Source organism: Hyperolius riggenbachi, chromosome 7 (genome assembly GCF_040937935.1).
Source record: "Hyperolius riggenbachi isolate aHypRig1 chromosome 7, aHypRig1.pri, whole genome shotgun sequence".
NCBI lineage: Eukaryota > Metazoa > Chordata > Amphibia > Anura > Hyperoliidae > Hyperolius > Hyperolius riggenbachi.
The window spans coordinates 313,558,258-313,579,410 of NC_090652.1; the positions used below are offsets into that span (position 1 = coordinate 313,558,258).

General features: G+C 44.2%; 1 protein-coding gene across 8 annotated transcripts in view; it reads right to left on the reverse strand.

The window, feature by feature from the left end:
• Positions 1 to 21,153, reverse strand: part of TFCP2L1 (transcription factor CP2 like 1) — a 97,567-nt gene that overhangs the window by 31,695 nt on the left and 44,719 nt on the right. For all 8 annotated transcript variants that reach the window (XM_068246152.1, XM_068246155.1, XM_068246158.1 and 5 more), the window contains 4 exons: positions 10,505 to 10,581; positions 10,293 to 10,398; positions 8,488 to 8,594; positions 6,235 to 6,387 (listed from right to left, as the gene is read on the reverse strand). In XM_068246152.1, the coding sequence (XP_068102253.1) occupies positions 6,235 to 6,387; positions 8,488 to 8,594; positions 10,293 to 10,398; positions 10,505 to 10,581 (443 nt within the window). The remainder of the gene's footprint in view (positions 1 to 6,234; positions 6,388 to 8,487; positions 8,595 to 10,292; positions 10,399 to 10,504; positions 10,582 to 21,153) is intronic.

Consider the following 21,153-nt stretch of genomic DNA (forward strand, 5'->3'; position numbering starts at 1 on the left):
CAAGCTTACCTCTCTGACGTCTTCTTCGGTCGTCCCTCAGCGCCTCCCACGATGCGGTCCAAGCGGCGGTCACCTGATTACAAACACTTCCTCCTTCCGGGTTGAAGGAGGAAGTGTTTGTAATCACGTGACGCGCTTAGAGCGCATCGTGGGAGGCGCCGAGGGACGACCGAAGAAGACGTCAGAGAGGTAAGCTTGACCCCCCCCCCCCCCCGCCCAGCCCACACAGCATTACTGGGAGATATCCGGATAGCAAAAATCCGGATATCTCCCGAAGCCGAATTTGAGCATCCCTACTTAGCACGTCTAAAGTCTTTAGACGTGCTAACCAGGGTGCTTAAGTAGGTTAGCACAGGATTTCTCAATCAGATCACGCGCAAAGTTTTGCGCGCAAAGTCCCATAGGCTTTAATGGGCACTTCGAGCGGAGCGCCCTGCGCTCTGTGCGCATAAAGTTTTGTGCGCGAAAAGCTGGTTTAGACGTGCTAAGGGGGTTTTCACAGGCATGCTAACAGTTAGCACCGCTTTGTGAATCAAGCCCTATATGTTTTGAATTATGTACAATGCTACAGAAGATGTGGGAGCTCTAAAAGTCAAACATTTTCTGTAGCACTTTACAGCGTACACAAAATAATGTCCCCTGACCCTTACATAGCGCTCAAAATCTTAAGTGTCTTTTTTCTTTCTTTTCTTTTTTTTATTTAATAAAACAAAATGTTTTATTTATTTTGTACAAGAAACTTACATATAACAAGAAAGAGAAAGACCAATACAAAGTGGTGTACACGTGAGAAGTGGAACGAAAATCATACAGGATTCCAAACATTTTTTACAAATAAATAACTGCAAAGTGGGGTGTGCATAATTATTCGGCCCCCTGAGTTAATACTTTGCAGAACCACCTTTTGCTGCAATTACAGCTGCCAGTCTTTTAGGGTATGTCTCTACCAGCTTTGCACATCTAGAGACTGAAATCCTTGCCCATTCTTCTTTGCAAAACAGCTCCAGCTCCGTCAGATTAGATGGGCAGCGTTTGTGAACAGCAGTTTTCAGATCTTGCCACAGATTCTCGATTGGATTTAGATCTGGACTTTGACTGGGCCATTCGAACACATGGATATGTTTTGTTTTAAACCATTCCATTGTTGCCCTGGCTTTATGTTTAGGGTCATTGTCCTGCTGGAAGGTGAACCTCCGCCCCAGTCTCAAGTCTTTTGCAGACTCCAAGAGGTTTTCTTCCAAGTTTGCCCTGTATTTGGCTCCATCCATCTTCCCATCAACTCTGACCAGCTTCCCTGTCCCTGCTGAAGAGATGCACCCCCGAGCATGATGCTGCCACCACCATATTTGACAGTGGGGATGGTGTATTCAGAGTGATGTGCAGCGTTAGTTTTCTGCCACACATAGCGTTTTGCATTTTGGCCAAAAAGTTCCATTTTGGTCTCATCTGACCAGAGCACCTTCTTCCACATGTTTGCTGTGTCCCCCACATGGCTTGTGGCAAACTGCAAACAGGACTTCTTATGCTTTCTGTTAACAATGCCTTTCTTCTTGCCACTCTTCCATAAAGGCCAACTTTGTACAGTGCACAACTAATAGTTGTCTTATGGACAGAGTCTCCCAACTGAGCTGTAGATCTCTGCAGCTCGTCCAGAGTCACCATGGGCCTCTTGACTGCATTTCTGATCAGCACTCTCCTTGTTTGGCCTGTGAGTTTAGGTCAGGGGCCAGGAACCTTTTTGGCTGAGAGAGCCATAAACACCACATATTTTAAAATGTACTGCCGTGAGAGCCATACAGTATGTTTCAAACTGGGACAGTAGGGATCACGTCCCTGTTTCCAAGGTGATGTGTATAGAGTTGCTCCGCCAGGCAGCGGATCTGTCAGACACGTCTTCAGCTTCTCTTGTATTTCAGCAACATCAGCAATTTCCCTGAGAGCCAGACAGGAGAAATACAGACTAACAGCTTGTACAATTAGCTAGCTGACTTGGGGGATGGTTCACTATGTAGGACGAGATCCCTGCACTTTTGCCCAATAGGCTGCCTGCCACTTGCATGTTACAGCAGTAGCGTGCCTACTTTGAAAATTTTACTTGCACTGCTGCGCTACTTGCAGTGTAGCTTAGTGAATCAACCCCTACTGATTTGTCTGTGAGCCAGATGTAGCCACCAAAAGAGCCACATCTGGCTCCCAAGCCATAGGTTCCCTACCCCTGGTTTAGGTGGACGGCCTTGTCTTGGTAGGTTTACAGTTGTGCCATACTCCTTTCATTTCTGAATGATCGCTTGAACAGTGCTCCGTGGGATGTTCAAGGCTTTGGAAATATTTTTGTAGCCTAAGCCTGCTTTAAATTTCTCAATAACTTTATCCCTGACCTGTCTTGTGTGTTCTTTGGACTTCATGGTGTTGTTGCTCCTAATATTCTCTTAGACAACCTCTGAGGCTCTCACAGAGCAGCTGTATTTGTGCTGACATTAGATTACACACAGGTGCACTCTATTTAGTCATTAGCACCCATCAGGCAATGTCTATCGGCAACTGACTGCACTCAGATCAAAGGGGGCTGAATACTTTTGCAAGCCACTTTAGTTACGCAACAACCACCCATAGTATGGTCCAAGTCTCTACTTTAGATTGTAAATTCTTTAGATCGTAACCTCACAGGGGCAGAGCTCTCTCACCCTTGTGTATCTTGGGATTTGTTACACATTTTGTTCATCATGTTACAAATGTCACTGTAATTTCTATGTCTACCAATTCTGTATTATGTAACAGTCTATATTTTGTGTTTTACCATTGTCTATTATGTACCCCATGCTAGTTTCTTAACTCTGTACAGCACCACTGAATATTTTGGCCCTTTAGAAACCAATAATAATACTGTAGGTCACAGTCCAATCTTTGACTATTAAAGAGAAACTCTGACCAAGAATTTAACTTTATCCCAATCAGTAGCGGATACCCCCCTTTTACATGAGAAATCTATTCCTTTTCACAAACCGCCCGCTCTGCATGGCTGATATTGCGGTGAAACCCCTCCCACAAGTAACTTAGGACTTGTACTCCTGGCAGTTTCCTGTCTGTGAACCTTGTTGCATTGTGGGAAATAGCTGTTTACAGCTGTTTCCAACTGCCAAAAAAGCAAGCAGCAGCTACTTCACCTGCCAACAGTAAAAATGTCACCATGTAATAAATGTCAGAATGTAAATCAGGGATTTAAAAGATTTTACAATGGGCAAACACTGACTAAATCATCTATACATAATTATTGTAAAAATGAAGCACTTTTTTTTTATGACATTTTCACTGGAGTTCCTCTTTAAGGTCTTTTGACAGGCAGTTACTGTACAGGGACAAAAAGGAATTGAAATATTGTGCTGCACTGGAGGTCTTGCGTTGGATTCTGCTTTTAGTGGAGCTTTGCAAACAACACTAGCTACCACCTTGAAGAAGCGGGGGTGGGGGGTCTAAATGGACAATTGGACAGTGCAGAAACAACCCAGAAGCACAATGAAGCCATCCGATCCCTGAAAGTCCGTGAAGTGAAACTAAGAGACTATAATCAATGCCTTTCGGCACCCCAGATCTTATGGTTTGATATAAGGCTGCATTTATTACACGCTCACGCTTCTACCCTCCATTTACACCTGCCAAATTGCATTGTATCTAGGGATAGCACCAATCACCCTTAACAGATCCTGGTTTGATTAGCTGGTGAGCGTTTAAAGAGAGACTGTGACCAAGAATTGAACTTCATCCCAATCAGTAGCCGATACCCCCTTTCCCAGGAGAAATATTTTCCTTTTCACAAATGGATCATCAGGGGGCGCTGTATGGCTGATATTGTGTTGAAACCCCTCCTACAGTGTGATGTCAGGACCATAGTGCTGACATCACACCGTGGGAGCCTTGTTGCATTGTGGGAAATAACAGCTGTTTCCAACTGCAAAAAAAGCAAGCAGCATCTCCTTCCACTGACATCACCTGCCAGCAGTAAATATGTCACCATGTGATAAATGTCAGAATGTAAATCAGGGAGAGGAAAGATTTTACAATGGGCAAACCGTGACTAAATCATTTATACATAATTATTGTAAAAATAAAACAGTTTTGTTCATTCGGTTGTCACTGGAGTTCCTCTTTAACAAACTATCCACAATGTCTGTGTTCAATTAACCCATTCGTGTTCCGTCGTTTTCACTTGAGAAATGTTCACCTCCCATTCATTAGCCTATAACTTTATCACTACTTATCACAATGAACTGATCTATATCTTGTTTTTTCCGCCACCAATTAGGCTTTCTTTGGGGGGTACATTTTGCGAAGAGCCACTTTACTGCAAATGCATTTTAACAGGAAGAATAAGAAAAAACGGAAAAAATCATTATTTCTCAGTTTTCAGCCATTATAGTTTTAAAATAATACATGCCTCCATAATTAAAACTCACGTATTGTATTTGCCCATATGTCCCGGTTATTACACTGTTAAAATTATGTCCCTATCACAATGCATGGCGACAATATATTATTTGGAAATAAAGGTGCATTTTTTCCGTTTCGCATCTATCACTATTTACAAGTTTAAAATAAAAAATATATAGAAATATATCATCTTTACATTGATATTTAAAAAGTTTAGACCCTTAGGTAAATATTTACATGTTTGTTTGTTTTTTAATTGTAATTTTTTTTTTATTTTATATTAAACATTTTATATGGGTAGTTTTGGGAGGGTGGGATGTAAACAATAGGTTTATAATGTAAATGTGTGTTGATTTTTATTTTTTTTACTTTTAGTTGTAGTATTACTTTTTGGCCACAAGATGGCGGCCATGAGTTTGTTTACATGACGTCACTCTAAGCGTAACATATGCTCAGAGGGACGCATGGGGGTGGTAACAGCCAGAAAAGGCGCAGCTTCCGAGAGAAGCTGTCGCTTTTTCAGCAGGGGAGAGGAATCCGTGATCGGGCACCATAGCCCGATTCACTGATTGCCTAGCTAACGAACCGCGGGCCGGGAGCGCGCGATCGGCCGCGGGAGCACGCATGGTTCCTGGACGTAGTTTCTACGTCCAGGAACCAAAATAGGTTAAGCTCACAAGAATAATTCTCTCAGAATCTGCCATTTACTTTATTAACCCTTTTGGGACCGGATGCCTAACCCCCCCCCCCCCCTTAAGGACCAGTCGTTTTGCATGGGGGGTGGGGTCCAGGAAGCCGGATCCCTGTTAGGGCTTGCTGGGCATGGTGTCCAAGTGTGGCCAGGTGTCCCCTTTGTAGCTGGCATCCTTTACTCAACTTCCAGGCTCCAGCGATGAGCCGCTGCGGACCCCTCCGCTCTCTCCCCGGCATCCCCGCTCGTACTGCCGCTAAATCCCGGGTCACAGCTTGATGACGTCATCAATCCGCAACCCAGGAACTTACATCACAGGGAGCAGGGATGCTGGCCAGAGCGGAGGGTAGCGCCGATCGCCATGGAACGGCAGGAAGGTGAGTGGATCCTCTTCTTTCCCCCCCTACCGCCGCAGTTCTTATGGAGATCACTACGATTCGCCCACGAATCACGTAGTGATCACATGACCAGGTGCCATACACGATAGCTCTTGGTCACTGAGGGGAGATGTCAGCTGTCATATGACAGCTTAATCTCCCCTCTCGGGTGCGCACGATCGTGTCGGAGCGAAAACGGCGGGCCGCGTAAATCCTACGCTGCATCAGGCTATAACAGCCACAAGTGCGGCGTAGGATTTAATATAGGCGGCCCCCAAAAGGTTAAACCAGATTCTGACAGAGCCATTCTGATTTCCAGTACACTGTTGCCTGAACCCTCATGCATTGTAAAGGACAACTTAAGTGAGAACAACATGGTATCAGTTGTCTTAAAAGCTCATCTGAGATACATGTACTGTCCTGCTATCCACCAGGGAGTGGCAGTGACAGCAGGAGGCTCCCCACTGTACATAAGAACAGATCTACAGGCCAAATAATTCTTCCGTAGAGGATTGCTTTTCTCCCACATCTTGACTAGGTGCAGAAGCCACACGAAGACTATAGAATCACCAGTCCTGTCAGCAGAAATGACCATTCCCGAATGGCAAAATGTATGACCTCTGTAGAAGCATTTAGGGTTTGAGATAACCAATCACATTATAGAAGGTAGTTAGAGCAAATTCTGGAAGAAACTCTCAGGATTTCAAACACAGTTTTTGGAGATGAAAAGTCGAGTGATACCTTGAACACCTTGATCTGGCAGCTTGCTGAGTGTACATGTTCCGTATAGTCTGCATTGTCCACCTGCTTAAATGTGTCAATCTGAATCCGAAAAGGAACGCCCTTCTCCCCTCCATGTTTTCGAGGAGTGAATTCAGTGCTGATGCAGTGCACCTATGCATACAAGAAGAAACATCAATTAAAAACATGCGTACACGTTGTACCATCAGACATGGCATGTTCAGAGATGCCGCATTCTTATTGCATTTATTTTACACGGTGTGATGAAAGCAGAGATCCTCCGCCAGGGGAGAGATGGTCGAGGAGATTGTTCATTTGGATGCAGGTGGAATAAAATTACATTGTAAAGAAAGCTTCAAATTGGGCCAGTGAAATGTACATCCTGAAAACCTGGATTGGCCCAAATGATTGGCCAAGCATGAGGGCCAACAGACTTCGAATATTAGAAATATATTGTTTAGGTAAGCTCTCACATTACATGGAGGTTATAAAATTGGCAAATCAAAATTGTATGTGTATACCAGGCTTAAAAACTATCAGATGGCGGGCAGGTAAATCATGTGTGACCACTAGACACCCAAAGCAGAAAGAACAGGTGCCAAACTACATTTCATACAATCCTTGCATTAACCTCCCTGGCGGTAATATAGGATACCAATAACAAAAGACATGAGAGGTATATGAAGCCTGCCATATTTCCATTTAAACCATGCCAGTTGCCTGGCTGTCCTGCTGATCTCTTTGTCTGCAGTAGTGTCTACATCACACACCTGAACTAAGCAAGTGGCTAATCCTGTCACACTTCAGTCAGAGCACCTGATCTGCTGCATGCTTGTTCAGGAGCTATGGCTAAAAGTATTAGAGGCAGGATCAGCATTACTGCCAGGCAACTGGTTTTGCTTAAAAGGAAATATGGCTGCCTCCAAATCCCTCTTGCATCCGTTTTCCTTTAAAGCAGACCTGAACTGAGAGCTCCCATTCTGCTATAAAAAGATACAAGACAGCATAACAACCTTTAACCTTCCTGGCAGTATGAGTATTTCTGGATTTCAGGTTCTAACATTGTTGCCATTTTCCACATGCTTTTAGACCCTAAAATTGGGTGTGGGGGAGAAATCACACCGCAGATAGAGCTGCAGAAGCCCCTGCACTTACTCACCTCCCTGGGATCCAGCACTGCAATTCTCCCTCCATCCTACGGGTGGTGCTGTAACCCTATGGTGAGATCAATGGCTGTCATCATGATAACAGACGGCAATCTAGCCAGAGGGACCCAGAGCTTCCGAGGACGGGAAGGAGAATGGCTGCCAGCGTCTGGATCCCAGGGGAGTGGAGTTACAAAGCCCGTTGCTTGCTATACTCTGCATTAACCTCCCGGCGGCTACCACGAGTAAGGCTCGGCGTTATCGCTCTGAGCTGCGGATTTGCGGCCCGAGCCGGACTCTGGGTTAACAGAGTTCATAAAAATCTTCCAATAAATCTGAAGTGTGTCCTCTTCCTGTTTTCATGGAAGCATGTTTACAATTTACTGTATATACTCGCGTATAAACCTAATTTTTCAGCACAAGAAAGGTGCTGAAAAGTTACCCCCTCGGCTTATATGCGAGTCAGTGCAGCAGAACGGATGGTGGAGCACGTTTTGTGACTGGCAGAGGCTCCCTGCTGTGTCTGTGCCCCCCATCCCCTGCAACAAGGTGTGCAGAGTGCACTGCTCAAGACTACCTGTGTCCCCTGGCTTGTGGAGCAGAGCGTGCCAGCAACGTGTCAGCGGTGCAATGATCAGGGATTCTTCCGGGGTGGCATTCTCTGACTCATATCTATGACCCCATCTAGCGGGGCCTTGAGACACAGCTGTATCATCCTTGTGGCACATCTGGCTATGGGGAGGGGGGCTAACTTGTACTGGGGGCACATCTGGCTACTGTAGAGTGGGCTATACTGAGGAGTGGGCTTACAAGCGAGTCAATCACTTTTTCCTGGTTTCTGAGGAAAAAGTGGGTACCTCGGCTTATACACGGCTCGGCTGATAGAGTATATACGGTACCTCATACGTTTATTTTTGCTTCAGATTTGCTTTACATACACCCATAATTATAAAAACCAAAGAAAGGACAATGACCGTAAATGTTAATAGTATTTCCAGTTTAACATTGTAGTCCTCCCGCAATGTTTCTGTGCAGAGACCGGAGTATGGAGGCCACTGCTTGCTGAGAAATGCTTAACCAGCTGACAGACACCACAAGGCTGCAATACCTGAATAAAAGCAGATGTTCGCTTGGATGGGTCCCACAAGAATTCCACAGTATTCAGCTGTGTTGGGCTGGCTCTGGCATCCAAAATTCCAACAGACAAGGGAATATCTGTAAAAAACAACCTTTTCAGTGCTAAACAGTGCCCAAAAGAGGAAAGCTGAGAGCATTTTACATCGCTTTAAAACAAACTGGACTTTTAACAAAAATTACTGGTGTGAAATTCTTCCATGGAAGAGGTCATTCTGGAATTCTGAGGCTGCGTGCCCAGCAAGCCACTGGCTTTGGAAGAGGCTCTTGCCTGGTCATGTCACATGGCAGATTTCATCTGGTGCTTCCTATAGGGTTTTGTTTTCTGCCCAATTTTCCTCGAGTAAACTTTTTCACCAGGGGCGTAGCAATAGGTGGTGCAGAGGTTGCGACCGCATCGGGTCCCTTATGCCAGAGGGACCCCAAAGGGCCCCCCATCAACTACAGTATTAGCCCTCTATTGGTCCTGTTCTCATAATAATCACTTCTATAGATACTTTGAATAGTGGTGATCATTAAACTGTTCCCCATCCCCTTCTTGCACCTCTGACACTGTAGTTGCCATTGGCAGGTTTTGGTGAGCCGTATCAATTGTTATGTATAGCGTGCTTGGGGGCCCCATTGTAAAACTTGCATCAGGGTCCACAGCTCCTTAGCTACGCCACTGTTTGTCACTAATGTTTGCCAATTTTATTTTATTAATTAATTATACCTTTAATGGACAAGGGCCGATGCAGAATAACGGAAGACCACTAATCTGTTACAAATTCAAGCAGACAATTGTTTTAAAGCAGTTTTAGCAGTGGCAGGATAGTGTACTGGTTAAAGGTTCTGCCTCTGACACAGGAGACCAGGGTTCACATCTCAGCTCTTCCTGTTCAGTAAGCCAGCACCTATCCAGTAAGGAGACCTTAGGCAAGTCTCCATTACACTGCTAATATTAATAGAGCGCCCCCTAGTGGCTGCCAGGAGAAAAGCGTGATCTAAATGTTATTGGTCTTGAAACTACAAGGATTACATTTAACTGTCACATCAACAGGTTAAAAGTAGACTTGCTATATTCAATAAACAAGCTTTCTCTATAAATATAATACAGGTAGTCCCGGTTAACGAACAAGATAGTAGGTTTGTTCTTAAACTGAATACATTCTTAAGTCGGAACACTGTGCCATCTCTGTCCTCTGTACCTCCTCCGTACCTACAATGTCCCCTCTGTGTCTGCGTCATGCCGGCTGCTACACGTCATCACAGCGGCCGGCATGACAGTACTGCGCATGCGCGGTTTAGAGTTAGAAAACCGCACATGCGCAGCACTTTCACGCCGGCCGCCATGAGGATGACGAGTGTCACCAATAAGGAAGTGTCAGCCTGACACTCGGCCCGGGTGTCCCATTTTTGTTTCCAGTGTCTGTTTACTCCAGGTTGCCAAGACACCCCCACTACTCCACATTGTTGGCAAGCATTTTAAATGTGTTATTGAGAAGCCCTGGGTGCAAACAAATTGTGTGTGTGCGTGTGTGTGTGTGTGTGTGTGTGTGGGTGGGTGGGAGGGGGGGGGGGTGGTGTTAGGTCCAGTTCAGTCACTGCCACAGCCGTTCCTTTTTCCCCCCTGGGGGTCAAGTCCAGGTACCTCCCACAGTCCTTCCTCTCCCCCCCCCAGGGGGTGTCAAGTTCAGCCACTCCCACAGTCCTTTTCCCCCCTGGGGGAGGGGTTATGTCCAGTCCCTCCCACAGCTCTGTCCCCCTTCCCCCCGGTTGCAGACAGTTTCTTGGACTGACCTATGTCAAGGATGCGATCCCCCGGGCGGCTCCAGCGCCAGCCTTCGAGCTGCTGGTGCTCTGTATACTGCAAGCGGCGGTCGTGGAAAACCACTCTCAAAATACTCTGAAGAACAAGTCAAAACAAGAAAGGATAAGTGCCATTTCCTGCAGCATTACATTACTGCATGGAACGTTCTGCCTAAGTCAGCTGATGAGGTCTATGGAAATACCTTGAGAAATTTGGTATTCGGTTCTGGGTACTCTCCCAATTTTCTGTTCTCAAGGAGGCGGATTTCGTAAGACTGCCCTGTAACAAAGGAGGAGAACGAATAAGAAATCTTGGCTCAGGCATCCTTAGAAAGCTACTGATGCATATCTACTTTCTAGGATGCATTTCCTGAAATGTCACAGCTGTTTAGATTACATAGTAAAGAAAACAAGAGTAACGTTACAGACAGCTAAGTAGCAAAACATAATATTAAAAAAAAAAAAAATCATCTAACACAACGACTCTGGAGTAAAGTTTCATGCAGACGTTGAGGACACAGAACACTCCTTGGCACAGTCGCGACACAGGCGAAACCCAACGCCAACTGTCATTCTCACAAGACACACGACGGCCAGCCACATCAGCAACTTAGAGGACTACAGCCACACCCCCATCCATCCCCCCCAATTATTAACACTTTCATAAGGACCCATCTCACTCTCAGACCTTTCATACAATTTCAATACACTTCCGTCCCTCCAAACATCAGCACACAAGAAAACATCTTAACTCAAAGACAGATAGGGAAATAAAAAAATTAGTGTGAATCGCATCAGACAACAGAAGATGCAATTGTTCTCAAAGGAAAAAAAAATAAAATAAAAAAATAAAAGGCAACTTACCCAGCATGCACCATGGATTTGTAAACATTATACAGTGTATACACACACTGACGTATGAGGGAGGATTGGTGATCAGTAAAATGGATACAGACTTATGAGGGTTAGTGCAGTGAATGAGAAATGGATTATTTTTCTCACTCTGCCATTTCCTAACAGGGGGGGGGGGAAGAGTTCGAGACATTCGTCTTGTCTACAGGTAACAAACCAGTTGGGGGCTGGGCATGTTCCGGAAATATGGTGCAGTTTGTTAGGATTCTCTCATGTAGGACCCTTTGGAAAGACTAACCCTCATTTTGTTTTCTTTGGGTATATTTGGAAGTGCCCATGAAAAACACACCCATCTGGCCACAAAGTACAAACTGAAAAAACTCCAAGCAGAATTGATTGAAATTGACTTTTTACCACCATGCTCTTAAAGAGGCCCTGTAGTGACATATAGTAGCATGCAGTAAATTCTTCAGGATATCCACTTACGGTAATTTTCCTGGTTTCAGCATCAGAAATACTTCCTATATCTATATTCTACAGTATATTGAATTTAGCCCTGCCCTCCCAGTGACTGTTGCAGCCTAGGCTGCTTAGCGATGCAGAAATTTGTTCCCAGAGCATTGTGGGAGACCAAGTATATTTTTGTACTGGCACTCAAATTAACATTGTGTTAACATTGTGCAGAGCTGCACCTGGCAGCAGTAAAGATGGCACCACCTGTAATTAATGTCAGAATATAAATGAGGGTGAGGAAAGATTTTAAAATGGGCATAACACTAACTAAATTTATAAATCAATATTGTAAAAAATAAGCAATTTTATTCACTTTTACAGTTCTGTTTAAGAATCCTTGTAGGGGTGATGAATCTTGCAACACAGCTAAATAGAGTGATTAAATACAGGAAGAGTGTGCAACAAAAAGGATGTAGCACTACACAAAACATATGTCCTGCTCTACCTCTAGGTTATGCTATACTGCTACAAGACGGCACAAAATTGTGTCCTGGGAACTGTCCAAGATTCAATTGCCTCAAACTGGTGAGGCCCAGCCTAACCTCTTCTCCTTCCTTTAAACTCACTTATGTAGCACCCTCTTTTCCTAAACTTAGATTGGCAAATACCAAGCCAATTTAGACTGTGTTCAGTCCTTCAAAAGGAGATATTTCAGGAAGCTATACCAGTCAAATTAAAATTAGGATTCAGGTGACTCATTTCTTCAAGAAATGTGTTTTAGACAGAGGTAACCAAAGACCCGGAGTTCTGCCTTAAAAAAAAATAAATAAATAAATAAATAAAAAAAAAAAATGATAACTATCCATAAATCAACTACTTAAAAAAATAATTAACCTGTACTGAAAACAAAATGCCCTTCTCATATCGGTGGTCTGCCTTACTTTTTATGAAAGCAACTACAAAAAAACCAAAACTACATCTGGGCTCCCAATCATGTGATTATGCCTAAAAGATCGTGCCTACCAAGATGCACACTGGGAGATGAGGATCTGTAGAGGCTGCATGTAGCCACTCCCACTTCCTGCCCCTCTATAATCTCTGCACACAAGGAAACTTTCTTCCAAAGCAGTGTTCAAATTAAAAAGACTGAATGTATATATATTTTATGTTAAAATTGATGAATACAGTTAATGGAATAGGCTGAATAGAATGATCAGTATTGACTAAACAGGGCCTTATGTAAACTTAATTGTGCTTTAAGAGGATTCTCAAAAGCTAAAGGACAGTTTAAAGGAGAACTGTAGAGAGTGGTGTATGGAGGCTGCCATATTCATTTCCAATTAAGCTATACCAGTTACCTGGCTATCCTGCTGATCCTCTGCCTCTAATACTTTCAGCCATAGACCCTGAACAAGCATGCAGCAGATCAGGTGTTTCTGACAACTTTGACAGATATGACAAGATTAGCTGCATGCTTGTTTCTGGTGCGATTCAGCCACTACTTCAGCCAAATAGATCAGCAGGACAGCCAGGCAACTGGTATTGCTTAAAAGGAAATAAATATGGCCGCCTCCATATACCTCTCACTACAGTTCTCCTTTAAGCTATGGATATGAAGGTCACAGAGGTGGTATGAGCAGTATTGTAGGAAACCACGCCATTCTGAAGGGTGCAGCTACAGTTGGCAGGAGCCGTCCCGGGAACAGATTCAGCGAAGCATGATGGGCTACACGTGCCACCCCCTGGCACAGGCTACCGTGTCTTATTTTCTTGCAAAAACAAACAGAGCCTCGGGAGCAGAGTGTTCCAGGTTACAGGCTATTCCACCCATCAGTGGCAAAGTGGTTTGCCTATAAAGCAGATCTTGCCTAGTAATTAAGCTGGCACTGTGTAATTACTTTGTTTCCAGGTCAGCAGCCAGTTCCTGTGCCAACTGCTGCAGAGTCTGTGGGAAAGGAAGCGTATGCTGCAGGAGCTCACCTGGGTAGGTCAGGCCACTGCAAGCATAAAACGCTATCCACTATTCAAACACCATCTACAAGCTGCTTAGCAACATGTGAGTGTCCTTTGTACCAACTGGCTAGGGATGGGACAGAGTGATAGAAACGCCTACCAGCCTGCCAAATGGCAATTCCTCATGCATCCTCCAATGTACAAGCAGCATCTGATCTTTCCCTCTTCAATGAACAAGGTGGGCGGAGTTGGCAATTCTGGTCATTGAAATAAAGAGGTATAAGATTTGTTCATTCTTGTGCACGATTGATTGAAATGCTTTGTTTGTATGAATCTAGAAGGATTTTAAGAGATGGAATAGGTTAGGAAGCACTCCGGAGTTCCACCGATGAGGTCACGCTGTGGCTTCTGTCCAATCCTGGTTTCTGGGGGCGTGTCATTGCAGTGGCCCAGCCTCCCGTACTGACATCACTGCCTCTCTCTCTCTACATTGCTGAATGGACTGGAAATACAGCTGGCCACGGACTTTCCAGAGCAGCAGCAGGGCCTGGGTTTGGCAGTGGGGCGCAGTACTGTGGCAGCCCTAGCTGCTCTTATTAGTCTAGGGAGTTGGGGGGTGGAAGGGAAGGTTTTGCATTATTACATTAAGCTGTGGGGAATAAATATTGGTACTGATCATGGATAGGTCTTGTAAACGGGTAAACAATGGGGAGAAGGGGATCCTGGAGAACTGGAGAGTTCAGCAAGCTTCAATGCCTTGTTTAGCAGACCGTCTGAGAGATCATGAAATGTTGGCTGACAGATCTGCATTGGTGTATATTTTATCATCTTAACTATGCAGTTATGTTGCAGGGGAAAGAGGGAGAGAAGGGAGACACAGAGGTAGGGAGGAAAAATAATAATGGGAAACTGCCCATACAGAGTAAGTGTTGAAAGTGTTCCAGCACTGGGAACAGGACTGGTCAGAGACTACAGACACTCAAAGATGCTCACAATCTCACACAGCACAACTAACACCTCCTTCAGTGAACTAGTGTCTGAAGCACTCAGTGACGCTGGGGTCGATCAAGTTCATTTCCAATACACTCAGTCAGGGGGTTAAACCGGCCATGCAAGGCCTACCAGCAGCAACTAAAGCTCTATTTCTGGAAATGGTCATATTTTCGTTTTTACAACTGTGGAAAAGTGTTAGCAACTTTTATGGATTTTTATTGCCATACATTAGGGCTGGTGTTAAACTACAGATCCTATCCACAAAGGCTCAGTCTCCAGTAAAGTCAGTTTAAACAACTGAATGTCTGTTTTCAGGCTTTTAAAGAGTAACTGTCAGGCTGCAAAAGCTAATTTAAACCTCTATTCTCCTGTGTTAAACAGTTTAGAAGGAAGCCAAAAAGGCAATACTGAAGTTAAAAATCTCTCTTACTTTTGATGTGTGCTGAACAGCAAGGCTGTTATTCCCAAGCTCTTAAAAGTACGAGAGGCCGCATAACATACTGCAAAGCATTCTGGGGCTGCTTCTTCCCACCTTAGGTCCTCCCCTCGGCTGCTAGTGAGAAGTTACAGGCTCAAGTTACAGCAGCTTGTAACTCAGCCCAGCTCACAGCACTGAAAAATCACGGCATATGTTTGGCTCCGTTCACATTACAAACGCGGACGGGCACGCACGCGGAACGCAACGCGTACGAACGCACGCCATCCGCATTTGTATGCGTTGCGTGGCTGATCCCATCACTGAAAAGTGAATGGGACAGCCATGCGTTTTGGCAAAAAATGCGTGCAGCATGCGTTCCCGGACCGCACAGGTCCGGAACGCATGCAGTGTGAACATCAGACATTGCACTTTATACAATGTCTGATGTCGTGCGTTTCAGCCACCTGCACGTGTTTCCAAAACGCGGCTGGAAACGCGTGCAGTGTGAACGGGGCCTTACTCTCCTCTGCCTGATTGAATATGCATTGCCTGCCCCCCACTATAGAAAGTGCATTGTCTCAGCATGAGAAATATTGGCCAATCAGAGAGGAACAGAGGTGTGGGAGGGGAAAACAGGAGGTAAAGATCAGGCTGCATTAGTTAAGTCGGAAGGGAAAGTAGAGAAGCAAAAAAAGGACAACCCAACATGCCCTGCAACTTCCTTTGTGTGGCAATGTACCAAATAAAAAAGTCAGGTAAACAGGGGAATGATCAGAAAAGTATTAATGATTTTAACTTTTGGGTTGCCTGGTTAGCGTCCCTATTACTTGTTTACCAGATACAACTAAAGAATTGATTTTTGATTTTATGCAGATGGTTACACTTTAAGACTATGGCATTCAGATGGGGGTGAAAAGTAAGTAATGCCCGTCACCACACCTCAACGGCGCACACTATTTGCAGACCTCCCTTTTGGAGGGATGGGGCTGTTGGGAATATCATTATATATAATTTTAGCAATTTACTGCTCAGATCACTTTAATTCTGCATGGAAGCCAGAGACATTAGAATGCCTTCGGCCACCTCTAAGGCAGAAATAAAATAGAGATTCTAGGATTCTAATGTTTTATGGTTTGCCGTCTGTCACGCTTGGAGAGATTTCCTAACCAAATTACTCCTCCAGACAGGAAGTCATGGGAAAAAAAACTGTTCCTGGTGGAGACACTAGAAAGCAAAATATGCAGTTGCAACACTTAACCACATTATCAAAAGCTAAAGTACTGTTCCAGAAATTGAGCTTTATAAAAAGACATTCCGGGCCGTTCCCTGGGAATATGTTTTACACCACAGCAAGACTTTCACCACTACAGCGGGATACAAGAGAACAAGCGTTCTGCACCACAGTCACACGTTACCACTGTGCGGCCCATCCACCAGCATTCCCAGGGTGCAAACATGCCACTGACCTTGTGTGCCCTAACGGTGGCCAATAGCTGAACGGATGGAATAGCAGGCTCTCTATGGGGTGAGGCAGGCATAGCTAATCAATCGTACACACACCAAGCATTGCACGCTCATGTGACAGGGAGATTACTTTTAAGCTGTTTCAAAATCATCACACTGTGTCTTGTGATTTTTGCAGCCCGATTTTTGCATCGGCCTCTGTATTCAGACAAGACGCAGCAATCTGAGCAAACTTCAGCTTTCTTACCACAACTATTTAATAGGAGGTCAAATGGGCCAGATATATAGACTGCGGCCATGACAAGGCCTAGTCGTTTGCAGAAAACTGCTCAGATTGCTGTGTGTGGTCACCGGGCCAAGCATTAGCTGCACCTCCCGGGCCCACCTTGTCCCCGGCACAGCCCGATGAGCAGCTGCAATGGACTGCTAAAGATAAAAGCAGCATTCATACGTGTCCATGTGTGTTTTCTGTGCAGAAAAACGCAGTTACACTGAGAACAGAAAAACACACAGAAAGACAGGTGTGTATGCTGCCTAATGCTGGGAACACACGATGCAAGTTCCGGTCCGCTTGACGGGAATCGGACGATGATTTCTGACCGGTCTAATCTGTTTCTGATCGATAAAGGGTTCGATTTTGCTACGTTATAATTGGAAAAATTGATTCCTTTATCAAATCGGGAGTGGTTGGAGATGTACACACAATACAAATTCCTGTCAGATTACCAGTCCATCGGATGGGAAACTGCATTAATTTTATACTCCCAAAACTAAAATTTAAGTAACTATGCTTAGTTACAAGAAAGAACATTTGACACCATTCCCACAGATTTCCCATGTGTAAAAACGTTTATTTTCACTGGAGAGCTGGAGTACCTTGCTCATCTCTGGTCAACAGAATATGTAATCATTGCTGGCTGAAGCTCTCTGAGGCATGGGTCTTCATTCTGCCCTCCTCCTCCTCTGCTGAAGTGACTCAGCAGTTGCTAGAACAATGTGTCAGTTCAGCAGAGGGAGGGGGAAGAGTGAAGACACATTCCTCAGAGCTTCAGCTGGCAATGTTTACATTTCCCTTTGCCGATGGCTAGAGATTAGCAAGCTTCTATTTCTCTATGCAGTAAAAATAAATGGTTTTACTGACTGGGAATACTTAGGAAAGCTTTCAAATGTTCTTTTATGTAACAGAATAGTTATTCAAATTTTAGTAGTTTAATCACACACTTTAAGGTTTACCAATACCTCAGGAACAGTGTTCCAAACAGGGGTGTCTACTGTGTTGAACGGATCAGGTTTTCCACTTTCTCATGTTTGAGAGGGACTTCAGTGGACAAATGTTCCTGGAGGTTTTCAGAATTTTTCAGTCTTTTCCATCCTCCAAAATAGGAAATCAACTGAAAACCAACAGAGTTTCAAAATTTCCTGTTAAAAAGATTGTGGTGGGATAGAAAACATGTGGAAATGAAAATCTTGCCGCTGAAATCCCCGGCAGGCATGAGAAACCGGTTTGGTGGGTGCTGGGAAGTTAAAACCACCTAACATTCAAACGTCCACTTGTGACCATCGCATCCAAGCAAACCATCATTCATAGACCGACAGACATCTCATGATCACAAACTAGGCAGCCACACAAAACACATTAAAGAAAAATAATAAAAAGTTACAGTTCTGATTTACTCCTGGGGTTGCTCTGGATCCCTAGATACTTTTGGACGAGCAGATCTATGACAACAAAACGTGCCCTCCTCCTGATTATTCCACAATGCAATAGGTAGAGGGAGAAAAGTGAAATAGATACCTGTGAGAAGGGAGTAATTTTAGCATCACCTCCATTTGGTGTACATCAGGATTTTCTCTACCCACCCACCTACAAAAGGTAGTAGGATGCAGGTTTCTGAGAATCATTCAAGCAGGCCAATTCTTTGCCCAGAACAAACGTTTCTCCACAGGGAAACAGGTGAAAGAAAACAGGTCAGAACTGGGAAAACAAAACACTCCCTCAGATTTGCAAACACAACTAGACAAAAATAATAGAGAAGTGAGGACGATGGAGATGGTGTCCTGTGGAGAGACGGCGGGGTGAGAACATACATTGCACTGGATCCCCAGAAATGACTGGTCTAATAGCAAAAAGGAACTGCCGTTGGGCTTACAACTGTTTCTTCAGCGTCCTTCAATTTGTCTGAATTCATCACTGGGAGTAGCCCATTCAGTGCCACAGATTTAGCTTTTTTGGTTTAAAGAAAAAAAAAATATGAGAAAAAACAAAACAAAAAACAAATGTCAGCCAACCAAAACCAGATATGAAAATGAAAGAGTGTTTTCTGCTTTAAAGAGAACCAGAGACTATGCACCCTCATGTATTTTATCATATATATCAGTGGGAACGTGACAGTAAACACCTACCCTGCTTTCGGTTTCATTCTTCTCTGCTAAATCTGCCTGTTATCAGCACTGATAAGAATCCCCGACTGAGCATTCAGTCTAGCTTTCCCCGGAATGATTATAGCTAAGTCAGTCTTCTGTGATGTCTTTTCAAGCCCAAGCCTGCCCCCCTGTGGCTCTGCTTTGCTGCTTCGAGGATAAATAGCAGCACAGCAGAGCCACAAGGGGGCAGAATTTGGCTTGAAAAGACATCACAGAAGACTGACTCAGCTATAATCATTCTGGGAAAAGCTAGACTGAGGGTCAGTCAGGGATTCTTATCAGTGCTGATAACAGGCAGATTTAGCAGAGAAGAATGAAACCGAGAGCAGGGTAGGTGTTTACTGTCATGTTCTCACTAATATATATAGTCAAATACATGAGGGTGCATAGTCTCTGGTTCTCTTTAATGCAAAGCCTGTACACTAGTCCTACAGCTGCTGATCAGTTGGGATCCTATATGAGTGAGTATCACTAAGTTTCAATTATCATCCAGAAGGGTTTTATGGTATCTTGATATTTTGTCAGTGTCATCGGTCCCTGAGTACATGATGTTGAAAAAAAATCAGCTCATTGTATCCCTTATTTCTTTTATAGATTGTGCCAGAAGTGACTAAAGTGTGAGATGGAAAAAATTGAGGCTCACAGCGTGATCAAATTCCTGCATATGGAGGGTTCTCGTTCCCGCTGTGTTTGTTTCTGTAAAAGGGTTAGCGAACATGGAACTCAGAGTGCAGACACCTTAGAAGTGCGCAGTTTGTCACAAATCGTTTTCCACACACTGCCATAGCTGAGGCCAGTTTCATTCGTGATCATTTGGATAGTTGTTCATCTGTCTTTCAGGATAAAAGCATTCCACTTTCTACACTGTGGTCGCATCGTCCATCATTGATGGTCTTCTGGGACTTGGCTCTTCCGTGAGGTAAGTGTCCACTTTGGAAATTCCTTTTCCACCTCACAATATTTACATAGGATGGGCAATTCTTTCTATAAACTGCCCTTATCGTCATGAATTTGTGGGCACTATTACCCTTCAAAATGCAGGAAATTATTCAGGCTGCAAGCCACACTTTTTTTTTTTCAGATGGTGTGATAAGTGATACAAGGAGATGATTTTCTCAACATCAAGATACCATAATAACTTCTGGGTGAGAATTAAAAAAACTTTACAATACCCCCTCATCCTTGGAACCCCAATGGACAAACTGGTTGGGGAAAAAAAAAGTCAACTAGTTTTGGAAGCTGCTTGGCTAACCAGCCAATCTCAGCCAGTCCTCAAAAAAAATAAAAATAAATATAGTCCAACCATATTATCAACACTGGGGTAGAAAGCCAAGCAGTCTCCGCAGTGAGACAAAGTCTTCTTTTAATACGTCCAGCTAATCACCGGGGTGACAAGCATAGGAACTTCCACAGAACTGCAGCACAAGGACATGTGAACAGGGTTACTTATTTCAAGGTCAAGCTGGAAAACCACGCATAGTGGAGTGAACTAATTTTGCAAATTGTACAAAATCAGCTTTTTGAACATCTCCACGGTCCACAGTTTGGATGTCTTTCGGAAATATTTTGGGAGTATGCCCATTAATGTGTTGTGTTTGTTTTTTGTTAAAATTTGATGAAATGTGCTTGGGTCTAACCCTGAAGAAACTATATACTGTCAAGATTGTGCAATAAAGTTGGTTGACATAAACAAGCTCAGGCAGCCAAGGACCTCCAGCTGTTCTGGCAAGACTGTTCGGTGTTATGTAGGCCCACAACAGCTGGAGACCCTTCAATCGTACAGCCTGCTATAGACAGTCATTGCTGGGGATGAAGATCTGCAGAACCTATATAAAACCGTTACTAAGACTCACCAGGGAGCATCAGGCCTCATGTATTAAAGGATCTGCAAGAATAATCAGTTGACTATATCGGCCAATCAGCCATGCAAACCAACCAGGAACTTTATCCAGGAGTCTGAAGTCAACAGCGTTATTCCCGACTCTTTGATAAATGAGACCCCTTATGACTAACAAATCCGCACATTGGTAATGACAAAACAAGACATGGGCAGAGTGGTGATCAGATACTTTGTTGCAGGGGTCTCAAACTCGCGGGCCATTTGCGGCCCTCGATACAATATTTTGTGGCCCTCGCCGGCAAAAGCTTCCTTATAGTTCGCTTCAATGCTCCCAAGTAATCCGCCGCATCCACGCCGCTAAACGATCCAAATCGCCCGGGGGGCAATCCGCTGGCATTTCCTGGAAGGGGCAGAGCTTTTAGCTTCAGCTCCGCCCCTCCTGACGTCAATCGCCG